The sequence below is a fragment of the Chrysemys picta genome, chromosome 11 (assembly GCF_011386835.1).
Source record: "Chrysemys picta bellii isolate R12L10 chromosome 11, ASM1138683v2, whole genome shotgun sequence".
Lineage (NCBI taxonomy): Eukaryota > Metazoa > Chordata > Testudines > Emydidae > Chrysemys > Chrysemys picta.
The window spans coordinates 12,406,880-12,431,605 of NC_088801.1; the positions used below are offsets into that span (position 1 = coordinate 12,406,880).

Consider the following 24,726-nt stretch of genomic DNA (forward strand, 5'->3'; position numbering starts at 1 on the left):
TAGTGACTAATAGGGGCTTGAAAGAAAATCGGTTCTGTCACTGTTGATTTGCTATTGTTTATGTGTGATTTGCTATTGTTTATTATAAGAACACTGGAACTCACACTACAAGAGTCAGAGAGCATGTTTCTTATTTGCATAGGGAACCTGATAGGCAGATTCTTTTAGTTAGAGATCTCTTTCTTTAAATAAAATGTATAACTATGACACAAGATTCATAACCAATGACAAAACAGAAAGAGTTTGTAGCCAGATCAATATAGGAACTTATAAATAAGTATAGCTGCCAAGATTAGTCTTCAAGCAAGGAAAACAACTTAAATGACAATAAAATGAAAAGCAATTTGAAATGTATGCTAAATGTCACCTTTATATTATACATCTCAAGCAATTGTTGATTTGATTCAGCTGACAAAAGAATAATCCTTAAACAGATACTTGATTGCAGTCAGTTGTCTCAAAACTATAATAAAGACGCCTGTGTGTCAATAGGGGAACCATTATCAGAATTAACAGAGCTATTTTATCCTATTTTTAATTTGGGAAGCCAAAAAGATATTCCCATCATCATAATTAAGAAACCTGTAATGCTTTTGATCTTTGTTTATTCTAAGTGTGGCAGAGAAGACAACAGAGGCTGGAAGACTAAGAGCAACAAATTATACCTTAAGCAAAATATGTTTTTATTGATGGTGGTTGGCTTGAGATTTAGCTGGAAATTAGACATTTGTATTGTTTTCCATGATGGCCCAGGTTCTCGTGTGTGTGTAAACTGAATACAGGAGCAGAGGCTGTGCTGTATAAATAAAGCATGATGATACAATGGACACCACTGTTATTCTCAGATCAATATTTCCTTCTTCTGTGCTGGTTTAAGTCCCCTTCTGTCCATCCAGAGAGCACAGCTACCTCTGTCATCACCTGCAATCACATCTCCTCCGTGCTCTCATGCTGGAAAGCACTGTCACCATTCTGACTAATTAAGCACACCTTGTCCTTTAAGATACAGGAGTGAAGCCTGTAAGGGAGAAAAGATGCATGGCAGAGGCACTTTTGTGAGCACATCCTGAAGTCTGTGTTGTGCTTTCAAAACCAAGGCATTTGATGGACATGCATAAGATTCCAATGTCTTTCCTAGAAACTGTCCTATAGTTTTTACTCTGGTAGATGCATCCGGCTCCATGCCCCTCCCATCTTGTCCTGTCTTGTCAAGCTCCATGTTGCCTACTCTCCCTTCCACTCTACCAATGTTCCCAGCATTGTCCACATTTTTCTCAGCTTCTCACATCTTCGTGCCTTATTCCCCATTGTCCCCTATGCATAATACAAGCACCCAGAGCTCATTCACAAGGCCCCTACCCTGTCCACATTTAAATCCCTCTTAAAGTCCCTCTTCTGTGGTGCTGCTCACAGTGAGTAGTATTGATTTGTATGTAAATTGCCTGTTGCCCCTCCTTCCCTTAATCTCTGTGTCCTTATCTGCCTATCCTTAGGTTATGAGCTCTTTGGAGCAGGGACTGTCCCTGCCTTAATTGCTTGCAAAGTACCTAGCAGGTGGCAGGTGCTGCTGTAAATTAATAATAATATAATAACAATGAGGAAGTCAGAGCCATGGCTTTCTGAATTTCTGATTCCTTTTGTTAATATACTGCAATATTTAATTAATGTAACTAATTAATTCTAGCGCTCTTATATGAATCATTGCATATCATTTCTATAATTATATATAAGGGTTATATTAAATCTAAAAAGAAAATAGGATAAAAATGCAGCAAAGCAGCAAAGATCACAGTTAAAGCTAAAATTCCATGCTTAGCTTACTCCATTGTTCTTTGCAGATAACCTACTAAAGTCACCCTCTCTTTAGAGTGCCTTGATATAAATCTGCAAATGGGATAAGTTAAGAATGGCTTTTAAAAGTGATCTGGAAAGGATTTTTTGTTGCATTTGGGCTTGTGCCTTTTTCACTTCTGGAAGATTTTGCCTGAATGGGTTTTTTAAATGTTTTCCCCCCTTACTTATTTCTTTTAACTTTTAGGGCTATCAGGAATACCTGGCTGTGTGTGAGGTCCATCTGGAAGTCTCTGCAGATGTAGGTTGTTAGCACTCACACCTTGATGGAAGTGGTGGTGGGGTTGAAATCTTTAACAGAAATGGCTTTCTCCAAAATGCTCATTAGTCCTTGAAGCTAAATAGGTGTTAATAGAAACAGGCAAAAACCGAAGAGTTGAAAACAATCTTACTGAAAACTGTAACTGTTACATTAAAAGGATGTTATTGTCAGAAGGTCAGGCTGAAAGAGAGAGAACCATTTGACCCTTGTTGAGAGACACTAGTGGAGGTGCTGAGTATTGAATTGAGGGGCTCACATGTATGAAGCATATGTTATATCACTTAACTTTATCCCCAACTAATATCTATAAAATGTACTTTGTCCCATATTTTAGCAACAGTCATTAAAAGGCTTATAGCTGTGATGGAAATGAATGACACTGTGCTACAAATAAAGTGTTGTGAGGTGCTGTCCCTCAAAAACATTCTCTGCCCTGGTCACTCTGCCTATTCCCCTTAGAATCATAGAATCACAGGGTTGGAAGGGACCTCAGGAGGTTATCTAGTCCAACCCCCTACTCAAAGCAGGACCAATCCCCAACTAAATCATCCCAGCCAGGGCTTTGTCAAGCCGGGCCTTAAAAACCTCTAAGGAAGGAGATACCACCATCTACCTAGGTAACCCATTCCAGTGCTTCACCACCCTCCTAGAGAAAAAGTTTTTCCTAATATCCAAACTAAACCTCCCCCACTGCAATTTGAGACCATTACTCCTTGTTCTGTCATCTGGTACCACTGAGAACAGTCTAGATCCATCCTCTTTGGAACCCCCTTTCAGGTAGTTGAAAGCAGCTATCAGATCCCCCCTCATTCTTCTCTTCTGCAGACTAAATAATCCCAGTTCACTCAGCCTCTCTTCATAAGACATGTGCTCCAGCCCCCTAATCATTTTTGTTGCCCTCCGCTGGACTCTTTCCAATTTTTCAACATCCTTCTTGAAGTGTGGGGCCCAAAACTGGACACAGTACTCCAGATGACGCCTCACCAGTGCTGAATAGAGGGGAACAATCACGTCCCTCAATCTGCTGGCTATGCTCCTACTTACACAGCCCAAAATGCCGTTAGCCTTCTTGGCAACAAGGGCACACTGTTGACTCATATCCAGGTTCTCATCCACTGTAACCCCTAGGTCCTTTTCTGCAGAACTGCTGCCTAGCTACTCGGTCCCTAGTCTGTAGCAGTGCATGGGATTCTTCCATCCTAAGGGCTGGTCTACACTAGTGGGGGGGATTGATCCAAGATACGCAACTTCAGCTATGCGAATAGCGTAGCTGAAGTCGAAGTATCTTGGATCGAATTACCTGGGGTCCAGACGGCGCGGGATCGATGGCCGAGGGCTCTCCAGTCGACTGCGCAACCGCCGCTCGCTCTGGTGGATTTCCGGAGTCGACGGTGAGCGCGTTCGGGGATCGATATATCGCGTCTTAACGAGATACGATATATCGATCCCGGATTAAATCGATTGCTACCTGCCGATACGGCGGGTAGTGAAGATGTACCCTTAGTGTAGGACTCTGCACTTGTCCTTGTTGAACCTCATCAGATTTCTTTTGGCCCAATCCTCTAATTTGTCCAGGTCCCTCTGTATCCTATCCATACCCTCCAGCATATCTACTACTCCTCCCAGTTTAGTGTCATCTGCAAACTTGCTGAGGGTGCAAACCATGCCATCCTCCAGATCATTAAAGAAGATATTGAACAAAACCGGCCCCAGGACCGAACCTTGGGCACGCCGCTTGATACCGGCTGCCAACTAGACATGGAGCCATTGTTTACTACCCATTGAGCCCAATGATCTAGCCAGCTTTCTATCCACCTTGTAGTCCATTCATCCAGCCCATACTTCTTTAACTTGCTGGCAAGAATACTTTGGGAAACAGTATCAAAAGCTTTGGTCAAGTCAAGGAATAACATGTCCACTGCTTTCCCCTCATCCACAAAGCCATTGATCTCATCATAGAAGACAGTTAGGTTAGTTAGGCATGACTTGCCCTTGGTGAATCCATGCTGACTGTTCCTGATCACTTTCCTCTCCTCTAAGTGCTTCAAAATTGATTCCTTGAGGACCTGCTCCATGATTTTTCCAGGGACTAAGGTGAGGCTGGACTGGCCTGTAGTTCTCCGGATCCTCCTTCTTCCCTTTTTTAAAGATGGGCACTACATCAGCCTTTTTCCAGTCATCTGGGACCTCCCCCCTCGCCATGAATTTTCAAAGATAATGGCCAATGGCTCTGCAATCACATCCACCAACGCATTTAGCACCCTCGGATGCAGTGCATCCAGCCCCATGGACTTGTGCTCGTCCAGCTTTTCTAAATAGTCCTGAACCACATCTTTCTCCACAGTGGGCTGGTCACCTCCTCCCCATACTGTGCTGCCCAGTGCAGTAGTCTGGGAGCTGACCTTATTTATGAAAACAGAGGCAAAAAAAAACATTGAGTACATTATCTTTTTCCACATCCTCTGTCACTAGGTTTCCTCCCCCATCTAGTAAGGGGCCCACACTTTCCTTGACCACCTTCTTGTTGCTAACATACCTGTAGAAACCCTTCTTGTTACTCTTAACATCTCTTGCTAGCTGCAACTCCAATTGTGATTTGGCCTTCCACAACCATTTACCACTAAAAGCAGGAATAATCTGAACAGGTGTGTGTGCATAGACACCATTGCCAGGTCAGGGATAGTACATGCCTCTGACCACTCTACTGATCCCATAGGACTCTCTCTGCAGGGAAACTTCTCCAAGACTTTGCAGGTGGTCCTGTAAAGTAGCTGCCAGATTCTTCCCAGTGATTCTGCCACCCGCTTTCCTGGTGGGTGTCTGCACAGCGCCACCCAGAATCCATTCTGTGCGGATTTTACAGTCGCATGCAATCAATGTTCTTTTAAGGTCAGTTTCTGCCCTTGGAGATTCACAGCAGATGCCCACTGTGGACAGGACAGAATTTGGTTCTTTATTCTTGTCTTATCCTATGAAAGGCCCATGGAGCACTAAAGTCTGCTATATGCTGAATTCCGTTTTCCACCATTACCATTTCTTTGGCTCTATTTTTCCTCCTGTCAAATCTTGCAGCTTTTATTTCACTTCTTGGCTCTTCTGGCTTAACATGAATTTGGAAAGGAACAAAAGTAATCTCTCAGGCAGTAACTCACTTCACTGTTATTTATAACTCATGTGAGTGTCGCTTTCCGAGTTTATAACATTAGCAGAGTCTTTCAAGTGAATTAGCTGTCTGCTCAGAGATACAGGATTTTTATGGCTTTGTACAGCTAGATCTGTATATTTAATCAAATACGAAGATTCTTTGTTCAAAATCAGGTTCCAGAGATCTTGGCTCATAAAATATGAATTAAATAATAGGCATCCTAAAAAAAATTCCAGCCACTCCTACATGTAGATCTTTTATTTTTTCACATGTATCATATTGGATGTCCTTAAGTTTTCAGCTGGAAAGTGAGGCTCCAAGCTGTTTCTCATACAGTGTCTTTTAGAGGTATATTTAGGTTTTCTTATGGATATTGTTGGGATTCAGAATCCAAAAGCATCAGGGCACAATCATTGCAATGACATCCTTCATATACCTCAGCGGCCCACTATCAACCCATCCAGTGTGGCATCTCTGCATATTATCAAAAATGGGGAATGTATTGTGATATCTTCAGAGCCATCCCACACTAAAGCCTGTCTCGCTGTCTGAGAGACAGGAATGGGGAGCTTTCTGCAAATGTAGGATTTATAAAAGTGATAGCTTCATTCTCCCTTCCTGCTCTTCCCATCCACATCAGTCTGCAGGCAACATTCTGCTCTTAGGTCCACTAAATAGATGTCATTCTATGATCTGCTCTGCTGATATGCTCTAAACTCTATTGGTGAACTGAGTGCTGGAGCTGAGATCCGCTTGCTCTCCATTTCCACTGCCAAAACCCTGGGTCATGCCATGGTTCTGTCTCCCCTGGACTGCTGTAAACACCTCCTTACCAGCCTCCCTGACCCGCCTCTCTTCAGTCTAGCCAACTACTAAAGCAATCTTCCTCTCCCTCTACACTGGCCTTATTAGACCTTCACCACCTCCTCTTTCCATGTACTCCCTGTCTTCACATCCAGGCTCTGCCCAGCTCCTTCATTGCCTCTATATGATCTTCCCTCACTCCCCACCTTGACTCTACCCTGCCCACTCATCTACTGTTTCCCTGTTCAGTGTAGCATATTCCATCTTATTTGAGAGATTAACCCTGAGAGAGACCTACATAGATTTTTTTTCTTGCCCTGGAAGAATATTAGAGACAAAGTGGGGGAGGTAATATATTTTATTGGACCAGTGTCTGTTGGTGAAAGACAAGCTTTCAAGCTTACGCAGAGCTCGGAAGAGCTTTGTGTAAGCTTGAAAGCTTGTCTCTAATAAAAGCTTGTCTCCAAAGGCACTCTGTACCTCAAAGCAGCACCCTGAAACCCCCATATTCACCACAGTCATATAATTATGATATGTTTTGTACAAAGTTTGCCTTGTGAGGTATCATTTTAACAGCCTTGATCTGTTGAACACTAATGACTAGTGAGATTGTATGTGCTATCATTGTACGTGAAGTTATGAAGTTTTGTTATGTGTGTGTTACTGAAATTTGTTGTGAGGTTGAGAACACCCACAATCAGCCTTTCAGGTACAACAATGGAGTAGCCAGACGCACTGATGGCCCATTGAAGGGAATCCATTCTCCCAACCACCATCTCACAGAGAGCACATATACAATGGAGACTAACTTGTCATAGCAAAATATCTTTCCAGCAAGCTGTAAGAAACTATAAAGAGGTCAAGTGACATCATGACTTGGCCTCACTTCCCCCCCCCCCCCCCCACTCCCACAACTCCACACCTGGAAACACGTCTAGAGGACAAAAACTTTGAACTGGGGGAGGGTGGTACTGGGCTGGAAGTCAGGTCCAGCCTATGTATTGAAGATCTGTGACCTGTTTGTATCATCTCTAAGAGTGAGACATTGCTTGATTCAAATCCTATTTAGTTTATAGAACTCAATTTGTGAATTTAATTGTAACCAACTTTGATCTCTAAACTTACTACTTATAATCACTTAAAATCTATCTATATTATATTTTACCTAAACCAGTGTGTTTTGATTGGGGTACTTGGGAAATTTCAACTCAATTTACAAAGGCGAGTTTGTCTCCTCTCCACATCGAGGCAGACTGGGTAATGAACTTACAGTGATCGGGCTTCTGACCAGGGCAAGACGGTACAGTTCTGGGGTGCAAGGCTGGGGAGCTGGGGATGTCCCTGCCTGTGGATGTCTGTGTAAGTGTAGGACCTGTTAGACATTTGTGCCTTGGCAACAGCACCACAGAGTGAGAGAGACACCCCAGCTTGGTGGGACAGAGGGCTTAGCAGTCCCACAGTCAAGGTTGCACCCCAGGAACCCCATCACAAAGAGATATTACCTCTCACACTGTATCCCTCTAATATCCTGAGATCAACATGCCTACAACAACACTGCATTCGACACTGTGCATAGACAGCTACAAGATGGAGAGATACTTTCTCCATAGTAGAACAGAATCTCCACTATCCTAAATATGGAATTTGTAAGAGAAATCAGATGTGACATATTATTGGATTTCTGATTCCCCTCTGTAACTATTATTCATAAGTGCATTTAGGTGGTTTCCCCAATGCAGGTGCACAAGAATGTATTCACATCTACGGGAAATTGGGCAGTACTCTGATTAACTCCATTATAAATTTTCAAATGACTATGTTTTAGCAGCCTGACAGTCAATGCAATGAACTATGACAGGCAATATTCTTAATAACGAATAAAAATTAAACCTCCTTCTGATCCAGTAAATTTATATGCCATTCTACCAGCACATGCAAGCAAAACAGGTTTCATATGGAACCTCAAGTACCATAGTCATTAATAGTGGAAATCTATTCTCACTTTAAACTGTAGATGTTCATTATGCTGTCTATAGCTTAAAATGAGGTCAAGTCGGCCTTAGTCCTTCTAGCTATCAGCAGAGGCTCTCTCTTTAAAACCCTTTCTAATTTTCTACCGAGCTCCTTCTCTGATTTCCACCATGACCATTTCTCTAGGGCTTGGTAATTGTTAGAACAGAAAATCTGCCAATAAGCCACCACATTCCAGAGACTCCAATTAATTGAGAAGTGTGAGTGAATCATAGACCACTGGAATCAGGAAGGGCACCAAAGGGACTGTAAACAGAGATAGTTATTATTTAAAGTTAATTGAGTGGAATGGACATAGGAATAATCAGAATAAAAATGGAAAGCCCTCAGGATCTCCTATGCTCTGCCTTTCACCCTGCGACTTCAGTCCCAGGTTTGTAAAATGGTCACAGATTGCCTGGGGTGAACAAATCTGTGTTTCCGCTGGTTTCAAAGAAAAGTCTAAAAACGGTTTATGGGCTTGTGTTCTCATTTTGAATTTAAAACTGTGTCTTTTAAATCCCCATCCAAAACAACATGTAAAGGATTTGGAGCCAGAAATCCTTGGTTCTGTGCCCTTGGTTTGCTTTGTGACCGTGGGATAAGACGCCAAAATTTTCAAAAGTGGGTTTCTAAAGTTAAGCACCTAAATATATATTTAGGAAACCACAAATCCCATTGATTTCAGTGAGAACTGGGGCTCAGCATCTATGAAAATTGGGCATCTTTCACCTTGGTGCCTAAATATGGATTTAGATGTCTAACTTAACAGCAAGATTTGGTTATCGTTACCTTTGTCCCCTGTTCTTCATTTCCTCCTATTGCTTCATTTCCACCTGTTTGTGTCTAGTTTCAAGTGTGATTCTACAGAGGCTAATGCTATTGGACCCGTTTACTGTCTGGGTACTATTGGGCGATAACACAGTAAAAATAATAATAATGGGACTGTTAGATTAATCAGGCCAATTGTTATAATGAAGAAACAGAGAACACGTAACAAAGGAAGCAAAGTTAGCCAACCTCTGCAAATTACTGCTAGATATTGGTGTAGAGGTTAGAGCTGAGAACTGTGGTTCTCTACCAACTCTGCTACTGACTTGCTGTCATGTTGAACAAGCCACTTCTGTGCTGTATTTTCCCAGCCTGTAAATGGTGTAACAGTACTCACCCACCTTTGTCAAAGCTTTGAGATCCACAGACGAAAAGTGCCATGCAAGGGCCTGTTCCAAATCCATGGAAGTCAACAGGAAGACTCCCCTTGATTTCAAGGGGCTTAGGATCAGACCCTAAGTGTGGAGTATTATGGTGATCCAAATGCTGTTTTGAAGTAATCTTTTGTTGGCTTCCAGTGCATACAATATGTGGCTTTTTTCCTTTGAAGGTAACAGCAGAGTTAGATGCCTGGAATGAAGATTTGCTGAGACAAATGAATGATTTCAATACCGAGGACCTCACTCTGGCTGAGCAGCGCTTGCAGCGCCACACCGAACGGAAACTGGCCATGAACAACATGACCTTTGAGGTTATCCAGCAAGGGCAAGATTTACACCAGTACATCATGGAAGTCCAGGCTTCAGGTGAGCAGGACAATTTGCTTAATAGTCATCCGTTTACAAAAATACAAAAGAAAACACATCATCTGTGAACAGAGTCCTAGTCAGGTAACTGTGGATATTCTTCCTTCAAAGAAGTATTGGAATGTACGTTGTTTTCAGTATGAACAGGGCATAAGATGTTGGAATTTTACTTGCAATGTCCACTTGGAAGTTAAGATAAGCACTTGGTTGTAAAAACCTCCCTGGCGTGTGCTCCTAAATGGCAGTCTTGAAGCATATTAGTAGAGAAGTTGCTTTGTATCTTATACCCTGCTTCTCTGCAAAAGGTTCAAGTTTCCAGTGAGTACTGTAAAATCCTGATTTTTGCATTCTCACCTGGGGAAAATAATCATTCAGATTAATCTCTGCCTACTGTCCCACAGGCGATAATTATTTGTAAGATACTTAAATCTTCTCACATGCCTTGAAAGGCACACAGAGCAATTCCCCCACCCCCTTTAATTAAGATAAAAAGGACTGCTCAGGATACAAATAAAACTGATTTTCTTGGTCTCCTCCCATTCTCTTGTAAACATTTCACCCCAAGATACATTTTCACAATAGGCAGCATAATTCGGCGAGCGCCAGTTAATAGAAGCTCAGCAGCAACTAAGAGAGAATGTTGCAAGATAGGAAACCAGGTGCATTGGGTGAACCATATGTGGAAGCTTGCACAGCATCTACTCCCAGTATGGCTGGCCCTGGGCTTTGCCTATTAGTCTTTGGCTTTGTGATGTGGTAAAATTGCCCAAAGTAAATCAGTAAAATGCAACTTTTTTTTCTTCCCGGAAATATCAGAGGACTATGGCCTGGGAGGTACAGGATGTGGAGCAGAGCACAGGCGGGAGTAGAAGGCATGGGAGGTGTGATCCAGAGCAGAGCACAGACAGGAGCCTAGTGGATTGGTCTGGGAAAAACTCACTGTGTTTGTTTGGAACTCCCAAGCTGCAGGAGAGTAGAAACAACTTCTCTGGATTACAAACAATGGAACAGAGATTAAATGGATGAGATCTTTCAAATATTTTTAAAATATTACCTCGGTCTCCCAGTGTGAGGTCCATGTGTAGAAAGAAAAATCATTTGCTTCCAAAGCCAAAGAACCACAACCTCTTGAGGATCCAGAATAATAGGGGTTAGTTGAAGGTTCTTTTCATACTTGTTTTGCAGGGAATGCAGAATATTGGGAGGATGGCAAAGTAAGGGACAGTAATTGCTCTTTGGAGACAACTGTTTCTTATTTCAATAAAGGACAGTTATACTCAATAAAAATTGCATTGAATTTTGTTTCCTCTCACTGAATTCTGCATCAAGTTTGTTCAGTTTACCAGTCAAAAGCCGATTGTTCTTACTGACGGAGCTGCAAACTCAGTATGGGACTTTTTGAAAATCAACAGTTATCACTGCCTCTTATTGAACATGATCACTAGTGCTGCAATAAGAACTTAGCTGAAAGTTTAGATAATGAAGCCACAAACTAAGTGTTTACAGTTTTGACCATAATTTTTTATTTGGCTCAGAGATCTTTAGGCTAACAAGTCTGTCAGGCAAATGTACTCTTAATGGGACTGGTAACAACTTGCTTCTTACCAAAGCTCTACTCTGACACACATGGATAAACCAGGCCTCGATTAACCTGATTTCACTATAAGAATATTTGTTTTCAACAAGGTTTTCATTTTTATAAGTTCATATGAGCTCTCTAAAAGTCATGTTGTATTCTCAGTGATTTTGTAGCTCATCTAAATTGTCTTTGGGCTCCATTAACAATGCATGTCCTTCAGGAAAGAGTTATATGTTTAGAGAATACTACTCGTATATTTGTGTTACCGAAAGGACAAGAGCTGTTAGTAAGCTACAATTGTTAATTCACATGCATTGGTCTTCATTCCATTTTTCCATTTTGATTATAACTCTGCCGTTGAGGTGAGATGACATCTCTGAAAGAAATTAAAGCTTTAACACAAGGGTCAAGATTTTCCAAAATGACTAGTGATATTTTTGGGTGCCCAATTTGAGACACCTTAAAGGGGTCTGATTTTCACAAATTTCTGTGCATTTACCCTCTGAAAATCAGGCCCTTTAAGATGTCTTAATTTGGACAAAGATCACTAGTCACTTTTGGAAAATCTTGGCGCAGGGTTCAAATTATGGCATTTAAGGCCAACTCCCCCACCCCCTCCAGAACATCTAGTTAGTGTGACCTTCTGTATATCTGAGACCACTAAATAGTGCACAACCACCTTCACACCAAGCCCAATTGTCACCTGACCAGGACAAGGGTGGTCTACCCTAGTGGCCAGAGTGGCTATCAGGCATAATGGTCATCAGTAGTTGGAAGCTAGAGCCCAGGGTCAAGCCGGAGTCACTGTTCAGAAGCCAGAGACAAGGGTCAAACTGGAGGGCAGGGACTGGATACCAGAGCCAAGGGTCAAGCTGGAGTCAGAAGTCAAAGCTACAGGTCAAGCCAAAACTTAGGAATGGGAGTAAGCAAGGTAACAGGCAAGGAGGGGGTCAAGGCAGGGGCAGGACAGAGGCAAGGCTGGGTGCAACGCAGGAGCATTGAAAAGCAGCACAATGGCGGGCATGAGCATTGAGCAGCCAGCGAGCTGCTGCTGCTGCCACTAGGTTAAGAGCTGGCCTGCTTGCCCTTCCAACCAGTCAGGTGGTGTGGTTTAGGTCAGGACTGATAGCACTTTGTTAAGGCAATTTGGTGGAAGTCTGCACTGTTGCTACCCATCTCATACTTGTTATGTGCACAAATAGAAAGAGGCCTGTAGTATCCAGGGCTGTCAGTCTAGTGCCATTCACCTGCGTCACCATAGCAGCCACATTCATTATAAAGGAAATAGAAATCTATTTCATTTAATTTCAAGTTGTGATTTCATTTCTGGTTTAGGAAGTGGATGTTGCAGGGACACGAAGGCTGACTTTGTTTAACCTTTCTGAAGAATGCTTCTAATTGTTCAGTAAAAAAACAAAGTCACACTGGTTGCAACACAGCTCTGTGAGGGCCAGATTATGATCCCGTACTCATAGTGAATAGTATCTCACACTGCAAATAGCCCTACTGAAGGCAATGGGAACATATGTGGTGCAAGATGTTATCCCCTGATAGTAATCGTGCAGCAATCTGACTTTAAGATATCACTCTTTTTTTTTCTGTAAGACACTGTCCGTTCATCCTTGATGTGACTCCAAGTGAAATCAGTGGAGTTCAACCAAGACTTAATTTAGCCCATAAATCCCATTTCTGTGCTGATTTACACCCTAGCAATCCTACTGAAGTCATTGGAGCTGATCCTCAGCTGATGTAGCCAATAGAGCCATAACAATTTACACCACCAGCTAAGGATCTACCCCAGTGGGAGTGCTCGGACTGTAAAAGCCTTGGTTTAACTCCAGTTAGCATATGCTTAGATCCATTCCTATTCAGAAAAGCACGTAAACAAGTACTTAACTTTAATTATTTAACCATTTGCTTCAGTGTGCCTTAAGCACATGCTTAGTGTTAAGTATGTGCTGAAGTGCTTTCTTGAACTAGGATGCATTCCTGAACTGGGTTCTAAATCAGCACAGGAATAAGTCCCTCTGAGTGGGAGTGATTCTTATTATACAAAGAAATTTCTATTCAGTCTGTTCAGTGATTTTATTATCTGGCAAATTCAAACTTAAGAGCAGGGCCGGCTCCAGGCACCAGCCTGGCAAGCAGGTGCTTGGGGCGGCCACTCTGGAGAGGGGCGGCACCTGCGGCAATTCGGCCGACAGTCCCTCACTCCCGCTCGGAGCGAAGGACCTCCCGCCGAATTGCCGCTGCAGGCTTTTTTTTTTTTTTTGCTGCTTGGGGCGGCCAAAACCCTGGAGCCGGCCCTGCTTAAGAGGTTTTGAAATTGAAGTCGCATGATATCTTTCTCTATAAGCTACAGCTCAATATTACACAAAACACATTTTGTGTAATTATAAGTCAGCAAATGTATTTATTTTTTCATTTAAGGTTATTCGGTGATTTAGTTAAGACCTGGTTATGTTGCTACCACTAATAGAATTTGGGCAGTAGTTGTGCTAGCTAGCATAACTACTTATTTAAAAATTAGAATTCAAGTCAGAAATTTGACTTCTGGCATCTATGCAAACAGAATGGCCTTTTCTTAAAATTATCAATGAACTATGTGGGTGGATTTTTTTTCAGATTTCATCTTATTTTAGCAAATTAGGCTTTTTATAATATCCTAATTGGTTAAAACATAGGCAGAATGTGTGTAACATAGGCCTGTTGAAGTAAATGGTAGTCTTTTCATTGACTTCACTGTACTTTGGATCAGGCTTTATATGAATGTGTATAATTTAAAAGGTCTGTAGTTATCCAAAGGATAAAAGAAAAGATATATAGATAGGTAGGTAGGTAGGTAGGTAGGTAGGTAGATTGTGCAATGCACTAAATTATGCTCTCAATTACAACAGCATAAATTCAGAGTAAATCCAGTCACTTCAGTGCTGTTTCTCTAGATTTATGCCACTATAACTGAGAGCTGTGGTGTATTTATGTTGTTGTACCTGTGGCTACTCTTTTTAATAAATCTGTTTAAGAGCATGCTCCACTCAATACCAGTCTGTTGAAATCCCCTTCAGTAACTGCGTTCAGTTTATTGAAAAAACAGCTGTGCTTACATATCACAAACCTCCGGGTGAGGACTTTTATGTGTGAAATTATTCCAAAAATACAATGTAAAAATGCTTTCTATTTTACAAATCCACCTTTGAGAAGAACGAGCTCTCTCATTGCATATGCCGGCAATGTGGCATAAATCTGTGTGACATGTGGCAAGCAAGAAAGGGCAAATCATTCATCACTGGGAGAGTAGTCTGCCCTTGGATAACATCCTAGGCAGTTTACTGGTTGCTGCTGATGAGTTACCACAGTCAAAACTACATCAGTCGAGTGTGCATGATGGAAAACTGTGTGTTTAATATCAAATAGGCATGGTGAAGTCAAGCATACAAAACACCAGCGATGTCCTAAGGACACAGTACCATATGCAGGCTAATTATAACAAATGTGCATGGTGTCTGGCAGTTAGAAGAAACTTCACTCCCAAGAATGGGAGCATAAATTAAATTTCCAGACCCTAAATGTGAAGCCTGGGGCCATTCCACCTTATTTGGTAATGAAGAAGCTGTTTTGTTTTGGCTGGGAAAGAGAATCAGCCAATCAGTTTCACTCCGATGTGGCTTTCATGATAAAACCAGAAACTGGAAGAGACAAGGTAGGGTTGACACAGGGTTGATTTGGTTTCTAATTCTGTCCTCTGCTGATATCACTGTGACAGAAGGTAAAAGTCATGGAACTCTGGGACATAGAAAAGATGCTTCACATTAAATGCCTCGAAACATAATTTCCTTGCTTCCTGTACAACAGCTTTCAGTCGCGGGGGGGAAGGGGAGGTGTCCTTTTTTTAATCTTGTTTTATTTTATATAATCAAATGGCTTTGGAGAACAGTGTAGTGTTTTCTCACACTTACTTGAATCTGATTATTATAATAATTAGGATCCTGCTTCTGTTGAAGCCAATAACAACATTCTAAATAACTTCAATGGGAGAAGGATCAGGCCTTTACTGATTTATGATTACATGGATTACAGTAGTGTGGAATGTCAAATAAAGACTCTGGCCAAAGTCTGTCAGTTACACTGGTGAAATTGCAAATCAAAGAGGACAGTATACTGCTCTGCATTGTTTTTCTTGGGACAGTTACACAGTGAGCCAGATCCTCTGGTCCAGTGGAGCATATTCAATGCTGGACTTTGAGGGATTGGGGAAGGGGGCACTAAACCACCTTTTCAGGCCTCCAGTTCTAGAGCTGGTTTGGGAATTATTTGACACATGGCATAATTGAGAACAACCTAAATGATAGTATAAATTACAAGAGTGTTAATGGTCCCCTAAGAACCTAGACAGACTTTAGGCACACTCCACATTGTGGGCCCCCAACTACCATCCTAAATTGAGGACAGGAGTCTTTCTTTCTTTCTTTCTTTCTTTCTTTCTTTCTTTCTTTCTTTAAAGAAAGAATGTGTTTATAAGATATTGATTAATGAAATAACATAAGGCTGGGGGAGTATTTTAGTCTTTGATTTGTTAAAATTCATAAAGTATTTTTTAAAATTCCCAGTTCCACATCACCAAAGCTGTAGTCAAATCATTTCCGTATGGACAGTTTCAGATGAGCAAAACAAGGAGCAATCAACACAGAAACGTCATTTTATTGATACACACAGTGATAGACAGGACAATACAGTCATAGGAGTCAACAAATATGTGCATCAGGATAAACCATATGTTGTTTGTGTGCGGGTTTACCAAGAATCAAGAGAGATTCAAATCAATGTGACGGGTGGCAGAATTGTGCTGCAAAAGGAATTGCAAATAAATGAAATTGTCTCTCTCTCTCTCTCTCTCTCTCTCTCTGTATGTCATCTTGTTGTAGGCATTGAACTAATCTGCGAAAAGGACATTGATCTTGCGACACAAGTGCAAGAGCTGCTGGAGTTCCTTCATGAGAAACAGCATGAGCTAGAGCTTAACGCCGATCAGACTCACAAACGGCTAGAGCAGTGCCTACAGCTCCGGCACCTACAGGCTGAGGTCAAGCAGGTCAGGCTTTCTACCACAGCCATTAAACCATTTTGTGGTGGCTTAAACGTGTCTTGAAAGCAATTACAGTACGTGCAGGCTGTTAAAACCATTTCTGTCAAATAGCCTCCCTTTACGTGTATGGAGTGTTAATCCTTTTCTTTAGCAGTACTTGATCTATTCACGGGTTCTAAAATGACCCTTTACAAGTAACTGAGGAGTTTGTTCCATGTTCTGTGCATGTGCAAGACCCCATGAATATTTATGGGAGTTACGTTCACCATCCATGCAGAACTGACCCCATAGTTTCTAGATTGGGGTGTTCTTCAGAACACAATGTGCTCTGGGAATATAAGGATTTGGGGTACAAACTGAAAGCATTGTGGATCATTGGTCTCATTAGTGGATATCTCAATGCCCAGGTCTAAAGCTGACACCACTCTAGTTTGGCCTCCTTACTTAATTTTTTCCATTATTACTGATCTGTGGGGAGCTCAACCAAGTTTATCATCTTTGGTTAAGATGTAGAACCCTGACTATTTGTAGTCTTTAACCTAGGATCTCACAATTTTAGGGTGTTAGTCTGCTAGTCCCAATAACATTAAAGCTCAGTCAGTTGTGTTTTGCCTACCTAAATTTCCCAGTAGCTTCATTTGGATGTGTAATATTTCCTCACTTGCTGTCCTATACGGTTGCATGCTGCTGCACAGCTGCAATTTTTCACTCCAGAGGTGGCTGCATTTCAGTGAAGTGACTGTATGTCCTAGTTTAATGGGGCAGTCTGGGTTTTTCATAGGATGCCCCGGGAATGTCTTTCTGATCACTTGAAATATCCCAGTTTTCCATTTCGTCAATGAAAATGTTTGGTGTTTATTTTTTTAATAATTACAAATGTTTGTTCATGACATTACTTTAGGGAGTAAAAGATGCTCTGTGTTTACCAGGAAAAAAGAGTTCAGTGGAACAAGTGTTCAATGTTCGGAGTGCAGAGAAAAGTCAAATGAGCATAGACTCTATCAAAGCTGTTCTTTTGCACAAAGTGAATGTTAATTACACTTGTTCAATGTTTCATGAGAAACTGATTCAGAACATTACATTACTGGCAAAAATCCTTCACTCTGAGAAATATGTACTTGGGGCTACTGAGTCAGAAGCTGGCAGTTGCGACATTAGTGCATGTTTAAAAAAAAGTGCACTTTTGTATGAGTCGTTCGCAAGCTTAAAAAATGTAAACAGAAAAGTCTCCTAGTTTTTAATTTTGAAAATGTAGTCACCTGGCATTCCAGTGGCAGTATGAAGTGTGTGGAGTTTATAAAGTGCTTTGGAACCCTTCTGAATGGAAGGCTCTATTTTATTAATAATATCTTTGTCTATAAAGTGCATTTCTTTCTATAGGGACCCAAAATATTTCACACACTATATTTACAACAAGCATCTCACTCACTGCAATGTAGCCAATTCTGAAATGAAACCCAGTGGCTATTTAACGGCGCACAGCAGCACTGGTTTAGAACCTAGAGTACCAGACCCAACAGAAACTCTAGAAATACATGTTGTTATTATTGGGCCCAATCCAAGTCCCAGTAAAGTAAATAGAACAGGAGAACTTGTGGCACCTTAGAGACTAACAGATTTATTAGAGCATAAGCTTTCGTGGACTACAGCCCACTTCTTCGGATGCATCCGAAGAAGTGGGCTGTAGTCCACGAAAGCTTATGCTCTAATAAATCTGTTAGTCTCTAAGGTGCCACAAGTACTCCTGTTCTTTTTGCGGATACAGACTAACACGGCTGCTACTCTGAAACCTGTCATTAGTAAAGTAAATGTGAGTCTTTCACTTGACATTAAAAGGGGTTGGGTTAGGCCCGTTATTACAACATTAGTTTTTAGAGAAATAAAGTGATGGCTGCACTCTGGATAACTAAAGCTGTGGGTCTCAGAAGCAAGGATTGGTTAATTTCATTCACAGGCTTGTGCCTTAGAATATTGTACAAACCAAACATCTAAAAATCTAAGTGATAGGACTGAACTGTCTAACTTCTGCAAGAGGAACACAAATAGCTGTCTTGAATTAGTGTTTCCTTAACAGTATTTGAACCATCAAAGCCTTCATTACTCTGTGACCTTTCAGCAAGCCTTTGGCTAAGAATCATTGTATTTGTTCAGCTGAATAATGAAAAATCTATTCCTTATTAACCTATCAATTACTGTAGCTAGTTTCCCCTGAAAAGAGCCAAATTAAAATATATCTGTGCCCTATCATAAGGTGGCTGTATTTGGTTTCCCGGGGGATGAGTAATAGTCACAACCACTTAGTGAAATTGGAAAATTGGCTAAGTTCATTGCTTGTTGTTCATTGCTGGTCTAGTCCAAATTTCCTTCACTTTTTAGAGCACTTGAGACAATGAATGGTCTCCATCTTATTACCAAATTGCACTTGCTCTTGAGAGTCAATTGAGATTTGGTTGCCACAGACACCTGCTGTAGCTCTGGTAAAATTGTGCTGAAACAGCAAACTAGGCTAAGTTCTGGAACACATACATATGTTTGCATTTTAACATAATGGCTCATGTAAATCCAAAATCTTTTTCCTGTCTGTATCTATTTAAGTCTCATTTAGAAAAGGTTTCTGCATTAAATCACATGCTTCACAGGTTTGAATGCCAAGAGGATACATGTTTGGAGCCATTTAAGTAGAACATCTCAAAGTGTGATGCTCTGTGACCTGAAACAGAGTGGAAATAATATAGATCACTGGTTCACAAAATCTTTCATATTAAGGAAGAGAGCCTCTCAAGGATGTGTCCCCTCTCCGCCTCCCCCTTTCCTGTTGTAACCATAGAACGTGGAAGGCTTATGCAGAAGTAATAGCAGGATAGTATTAAGGAGATAAGATTAAAAGAAATTCCCTTTAATGCAATGCTGGCAGCCAGTTGGAACAGAAGTCGATAATTGGGGGGAGGGATAGCTCAGTGGTTTGAGCATTAGCCTGCTAAACCCAGTGTTGTGAGTTCAATCCTTGAGGGGGCCACTTGGAGATCTGGGGCAAAATCAGTACTTGGTCCTGCTAGTGAAGGCAGGGGGCTGGACTCAATGACCTTCCAAGGTCCCTTCTAGTTCTAAGAGATGGGATATCTCCATTAATTATTGTTTCAGTGCATTGTAATTACAATTATAGTGAAACTTCTGCTTACAGTGAAATCATTCTGCAGGGGAGAGATGGGTTTGCTCTAAGAGGGTTCCACTGTTACTGCTTTTCAGTCATAAGCAAAATGATTGGGCCTTTTTGGAGAGACTGAGCGGGGTTATGTATCAGAGGGGTAGCTGTGTTAGTCTGGATCTGTAAAAAGCAACAGAGAGTCCTGTGGCACCTTTAAGACTAACAGATGTATTGGAGCATAAGCTTTCGTGGGTGAATGCCTGCATCCGATGAAGTGGCCACAGGACTCTGTTGCTTTTTAGGGGGGTTATTTAACTCCAGAAATATTTAATTTCCACTTCAACAAAATTGATAAAATCTGCAATTTGTAGGAAATGTCTGTTTAAAGGCCATCTCTTAGTGTTAGCCTGTCTGCACATTCCCAGATAATAGCGAGTCTATTAATATAGGAGAGTGATCAGAGAATTGTCTTGGGGCTATATTAGAAGCATCTATACAAAATTTTAATTAAAAGAATATTAAGTACCATGTACGTCTGAGTCAATTTGTGAACAGGTCTTGTAAACCAGATAAAAAATATGTAAATGTTCACCTCCAAACATTTCCCAGTCCTAATTCCAACTCACATGCACAGAGAAAAAGGCTCTTTGTGATTGGTTTTTGCCCTGGCTGTGGTGGGTACTCAAGGAAGCTTTGGATATGCAAATAAAAGCTCTGCTTGCTAGAGGTACACAAAAAATAAAGATTCGTGGTGGAAAAATTACTTGTAAAAAAAGTTTAGACAGTCTAAGCTGAGAACTGTACATTTCTATAAGCAATGATGAGCATTTGTGAATATGTTTGTGCCATCAGAGTTCTCAGCAAACATTATGGAGTATGTTTGTGGCTAACTGCACGGTTGCTCACTGGGCCTTGGGGGAAGGATACAAGGAGCCTTTCCCTGCCTTGCAATCCTGAGTACAGTTAGCTCCTGGAGTACATGGACCAGGAGATCCTAGCACCACTGGCAGTCCTAGAAACTCCAGCTGAGCTGAACCACCATGGGGTGAAGGGAATGCCTCTTGCACCCTGTTAAAGAAGAGTTTATACTATGCTATCGCTTCTGCAGCCATTATGGATGGTAGATTGTGAAGTCTGGGTGAAATCAGGTGGACTGGGTGATGGGGTTGGATCACGTGAAGCTGATAAACTGCAGGGAGATGAAAGAGATAGTAGAGAAGAGAAGCTGAGAGGTACCAGGCCTGCCAGAGGAGGTAGAAGGTGGCACTGGGGAAAAGGCCCTAAAAGAAGGACCAGGAGATGCTGAACATTTAAAGGAAGGAGCAAATGAAGCAGTCACAGAGAAAAGCAGATGCCATCAAAGTTCTGGTTTGAATGTTGCGGCCCTTTGATCCAAGAGTGCCTGCAGCTTGCAGTTAACTGGCATGTTGGTACAAATGGGATAAAGCAGACCAGACCGAGGGCATTTGACTGAGCCTCACGTTCCTTTTGGTCCTGCAGCTGGAACAGGCATGCGATAGAGTCTAATGTGTGTCTGTACACAATATGAGTATTCATGGAGGAAAGGAAATGAGAAAAGGTGGGCTATGCTAAACGAGACTTTAGTAATACACCAAATAGCAAGGTTAATCTCTACTACTCATGTTGTAAATTACCCACTAGAAGATTACTGTAGCATTTTTGTAGCTTAAATCTTCTTCCTTTTGATACTAATTAACACAATTATCCTGTGTGCAAGTTTTGCTTACAAACAACTTCACAAGAGTACTTGTACAAAGCTTTAGAAAGGAGAAAAATGAGGATGCTTAGGTGAAGATGATTAACTCTAGATTAGAAACTTACATAATTACTGCACAGGCTTCAAAACAAAGGATTTGTCATACCTGTTCAGACCATCAGTTCTCATATCCTGCCTGCAGCAATCCGTACCTGGTGCTTCAAAGAAAGGTTAAGCCCTGCCCTTCCCCCCAGCCAAAGCTAGGCTGTTGATCATACAACAGTGTATATAGGGATAAAAATGTCCTTCCTAACTTTCTAATCACCTGGAACCCTGAGTCATCAGATGTGATTTCCCTTCTTAGCTCTAATAACTACTGCAAATGTTACAGTACATCAAAAATTATTCAGCATCACAATTAGGAGTGGTGATGACAAGGCTACTCTTTACATTACTTACAAACTCAGAAATTGTTGTTGAAGCTTTCTGACTGGAAATATAAGGATACACAAATCTGAATTGAAAAATGAAGGTAGTGAGTACAGGATGGAAGGTTTTACATTGCTGGTAAACTTCCAACAAGCTATAGTGCATATAAAGTGAGCTCTGATTTATAGTCTGACTTAGACGCTTAGAATATTTCTCGTAATCATTATTACTGAGTTGTTTATTTCAGTTGTTTGTTTAACTTGGGCAACATAAAAGACAATTATATTTGTGAGAAGTCAGTGAAGCAGAAAAAAATATTGATTTCAAAGTAGTTGGCATTTAGACTTAGGCAATTAATTTAGCTGGTATTGATCAGTTGTGCTAAATTTAGACACTCTAGACCATGGGGGCAATGGCTGTTATTGTTTTTAAGCAAATGGGACACAGCAAAAAAGTATGTTAAAATACTAACAACAGGAGGGAAGCTGAGAGGATCAGTGAGGCACTGAGTTAAAGCACTTGTGCTTTGATCCTGCAAACATTTACATACACGCTTCTCTTTAACAACATGACTTGTAAACATTTGCAGGATCAGGGTCTAGCTTTGTATCTCTGAAGACTAGATAGTACATTTTCAGAGCTGCATGAAGTTTTAGTTTCCACTGAAATTAAGGAGAATCATAGGATCCACAGATCTGAGGATGATTAGAATGTACAGTATACAATTGACCTTTCTGTCTCCTCCTGCTGCTTCCCAAATCTTCCTTACACAGATATCAGTGGAAAGTAGAGTGCAGACTAGTGTTGCTACTAGATGGTAGAGTAGCATAGTGTGTTACTACCAGATGTCAGTGAATACTGCAAAACATCTGTGAATATTCAACTTGCAATTTTTAACAAATCCATTTTGCTCATGCAAATGGTTTTCACAAGTGATTGAGTTTTACTGATTTACATTCATGAATATTGCACTTTAAGTACTTGTGCATTCTTCTAATTAGGGAGCAGAAATTATGCCTTTTGACTTACCTGACCAATCAGAACAGACTCATGTTCACAGAATAGCTGAGTGGAAGAACCTGCCCTAAGCCATGTAGGTACTCTACCTGGCTTTCATCAATATTGTTAGTAACTCAGTTTCATGAGAAGAAAATTTAACCAAAAATTTTGGTAAAAGTGTCACATGAGAGAGCTCTGAATGAAGCCAACAGACTCCAGGAAATGAAGAATCAAGGCTGAAATGCCATGCCTAACCCCGCTAACCATTTTTAGTTGCAGCACATATAGTATGTGTGTTCACCTGCTTTCAGACAGATGAAGGGCAGAGTGACAGCTGTACCACTTACATTTCCAGTGTTTATTGGGCTAGGTCAGGCATTTGCCATTTTTGTAAAGTAGGTTTTTTCAGAGCCATTGTGTAAACATAACATGACTGACAAGACGGAAGAACAGAACTCTGCTTTAAGATGCAAATTACTGATTTGATTGGGTCAAGGTGGTTGTTGCACAGAGAGATCAAGTACATGGAGGATATCTCATTACCACAGATGTTAGAAAGTAAGTCCTATTATGTCATCCCGTCCATTGCCCTATGTTTACAGTCAACCTGACCTTTAAGGCTGAGGTTTCTGAAGCTGCCGAGGAGATTTAGAGAGACAAATTCCTGAAATAATTCTGCATCTAAATCTAATGTTTTAGAAAATTTCAGCGTAAAGGTTTGGTACATGAAGGCTGCTTCCTAAAATTCCCTATGACATTCTGATCGCTTTTAAAAAAGAATGATTATGCTCAGCTACTGCTTTTCTAAAAGAAATACTCCTTTTTGTAAAAAAATCATACCAGCCCAGGTCAGCCAGGAGTTCAGCAAAACCGTGAACGTGTTTGCTGGTCCATGCTGTTGTCACTTCATATCTTGTCCAGCCATGGTGATCCTTTAGTTAATTCCTTCCTAAAAGAGACAGAGTTTCAACTCTTGGTGCAGTGTAGTTTGTAACACATGGGCTGGGGGATTATATAAAATCATAGACAAAAAGATTGTTGTGTGATAAGCCCTTTCCTTTTTCTCAGAATCTCTGTTGTGTTTCCCACAGCAACAGTAGCACCTGCTGATGAAAGAGAGAGAGCTGATAGATCAAGACTGCCCTACTGCTGACTTGAGCAGAATGCTATTTTCTACAAATTAGGGTCAGCTACCTGTGTAGACTCGTTCCCTTTTTTCCTCCTAGGGACCATTAATTTCCTTATCCCAGAGGGAGGCAAATGGCTGTGAGGAGGGTGATGTATGATATAGGGAGGGGAAAAAATGGTTCCTTTAAGGCACTTGAATGAATCACTGTGGGGGAGGGGGGAACAAAAGATAAATTGCTATCTAGAATGGTAAACCAAAGTTACTGGATTTCAAAGCTGAATAGCTCATGAGCTACATTTGTGAAAGTGATTGGGCAGTAAGGATTTCCGGTGAATTTGTGAACTGGATGTAACAACTTGCCAAATAAGGCTGGATTTCTTGCAATAATTTGCAGCTACAATAACAGAAAATAGGACTAAGAGTTGTAGGCAAATTTATCCAGGAACTTACCTGTGCAGTTTGAGTGATTATTTTTGGACAAAATGTTTTAAAATAGCAGAATGCGTTTCTACTGTTTTAAAAAAATGTTCTGGTAAATCTGTCATACATATACATACAGCCCAATTCTGCCTTACTCCAAAAGTAGTCTAAGAACCTAATCCAAAACCATTGAAGCCAATGGAAAGATATTTCCTGACTTCAGAGGGCTTTGATTCAAGCCCTTATTGAAACCTGTGGGATTACTTGCAGAATAGTGTACTATTCAACATCAGCAAAGGTAGCAGGATTGGGCCCATAATGATCTGGGGTGGGGGAATTGTTCACTTACATTTTTGAGAAAATTAATGTCCAAGAGACTATCCAGCATATTTGCATTATTCTTAGATAAGTGCAAATATACTTACGTAGCAAAGGGGCTAAACTGTACAAGTGCAGAATAAGAATCAGAGTAAGATTAGAGAATGAAGATGGAAATTGCACTCTGTGCAAATGTATAAGAAGAAACAATGCACATTGAAATCAAGCAGAAGTGGACCTGAACTGCAGTTGTTAAGT

The 24,726-nt window shown here is 41.0% G+C and overlaps 1 protein-coding gene across 2 annotated transcripts in view; it reads left to right on the forward strand.

Annotated features, from left to right (window-relative positions):
- The window catches only part of KALRN (kalirin RhoGEF kinase), a 721,955-nt gene that overhangs the window by 465,839 nt on the left and 231,390 nt on the right, over positions 1-24,726 (forward strand). For both annotated transcript variants that reach the window (XM_065561521.1, XM_042843108.2), the window contains exons 14-15: positions 9,454-9,649; positions 16,151-16,317. In XM_065561521.1, the coding sequence (XP_065417593.1) occupies positions 9,454-9,649; positions 16,151-16,317 (363 nt within the window). The remainder of the gene's footprint in view (positions 1-9,453; positions 9,650-16,150; positions 16,318-24,726) is intronic.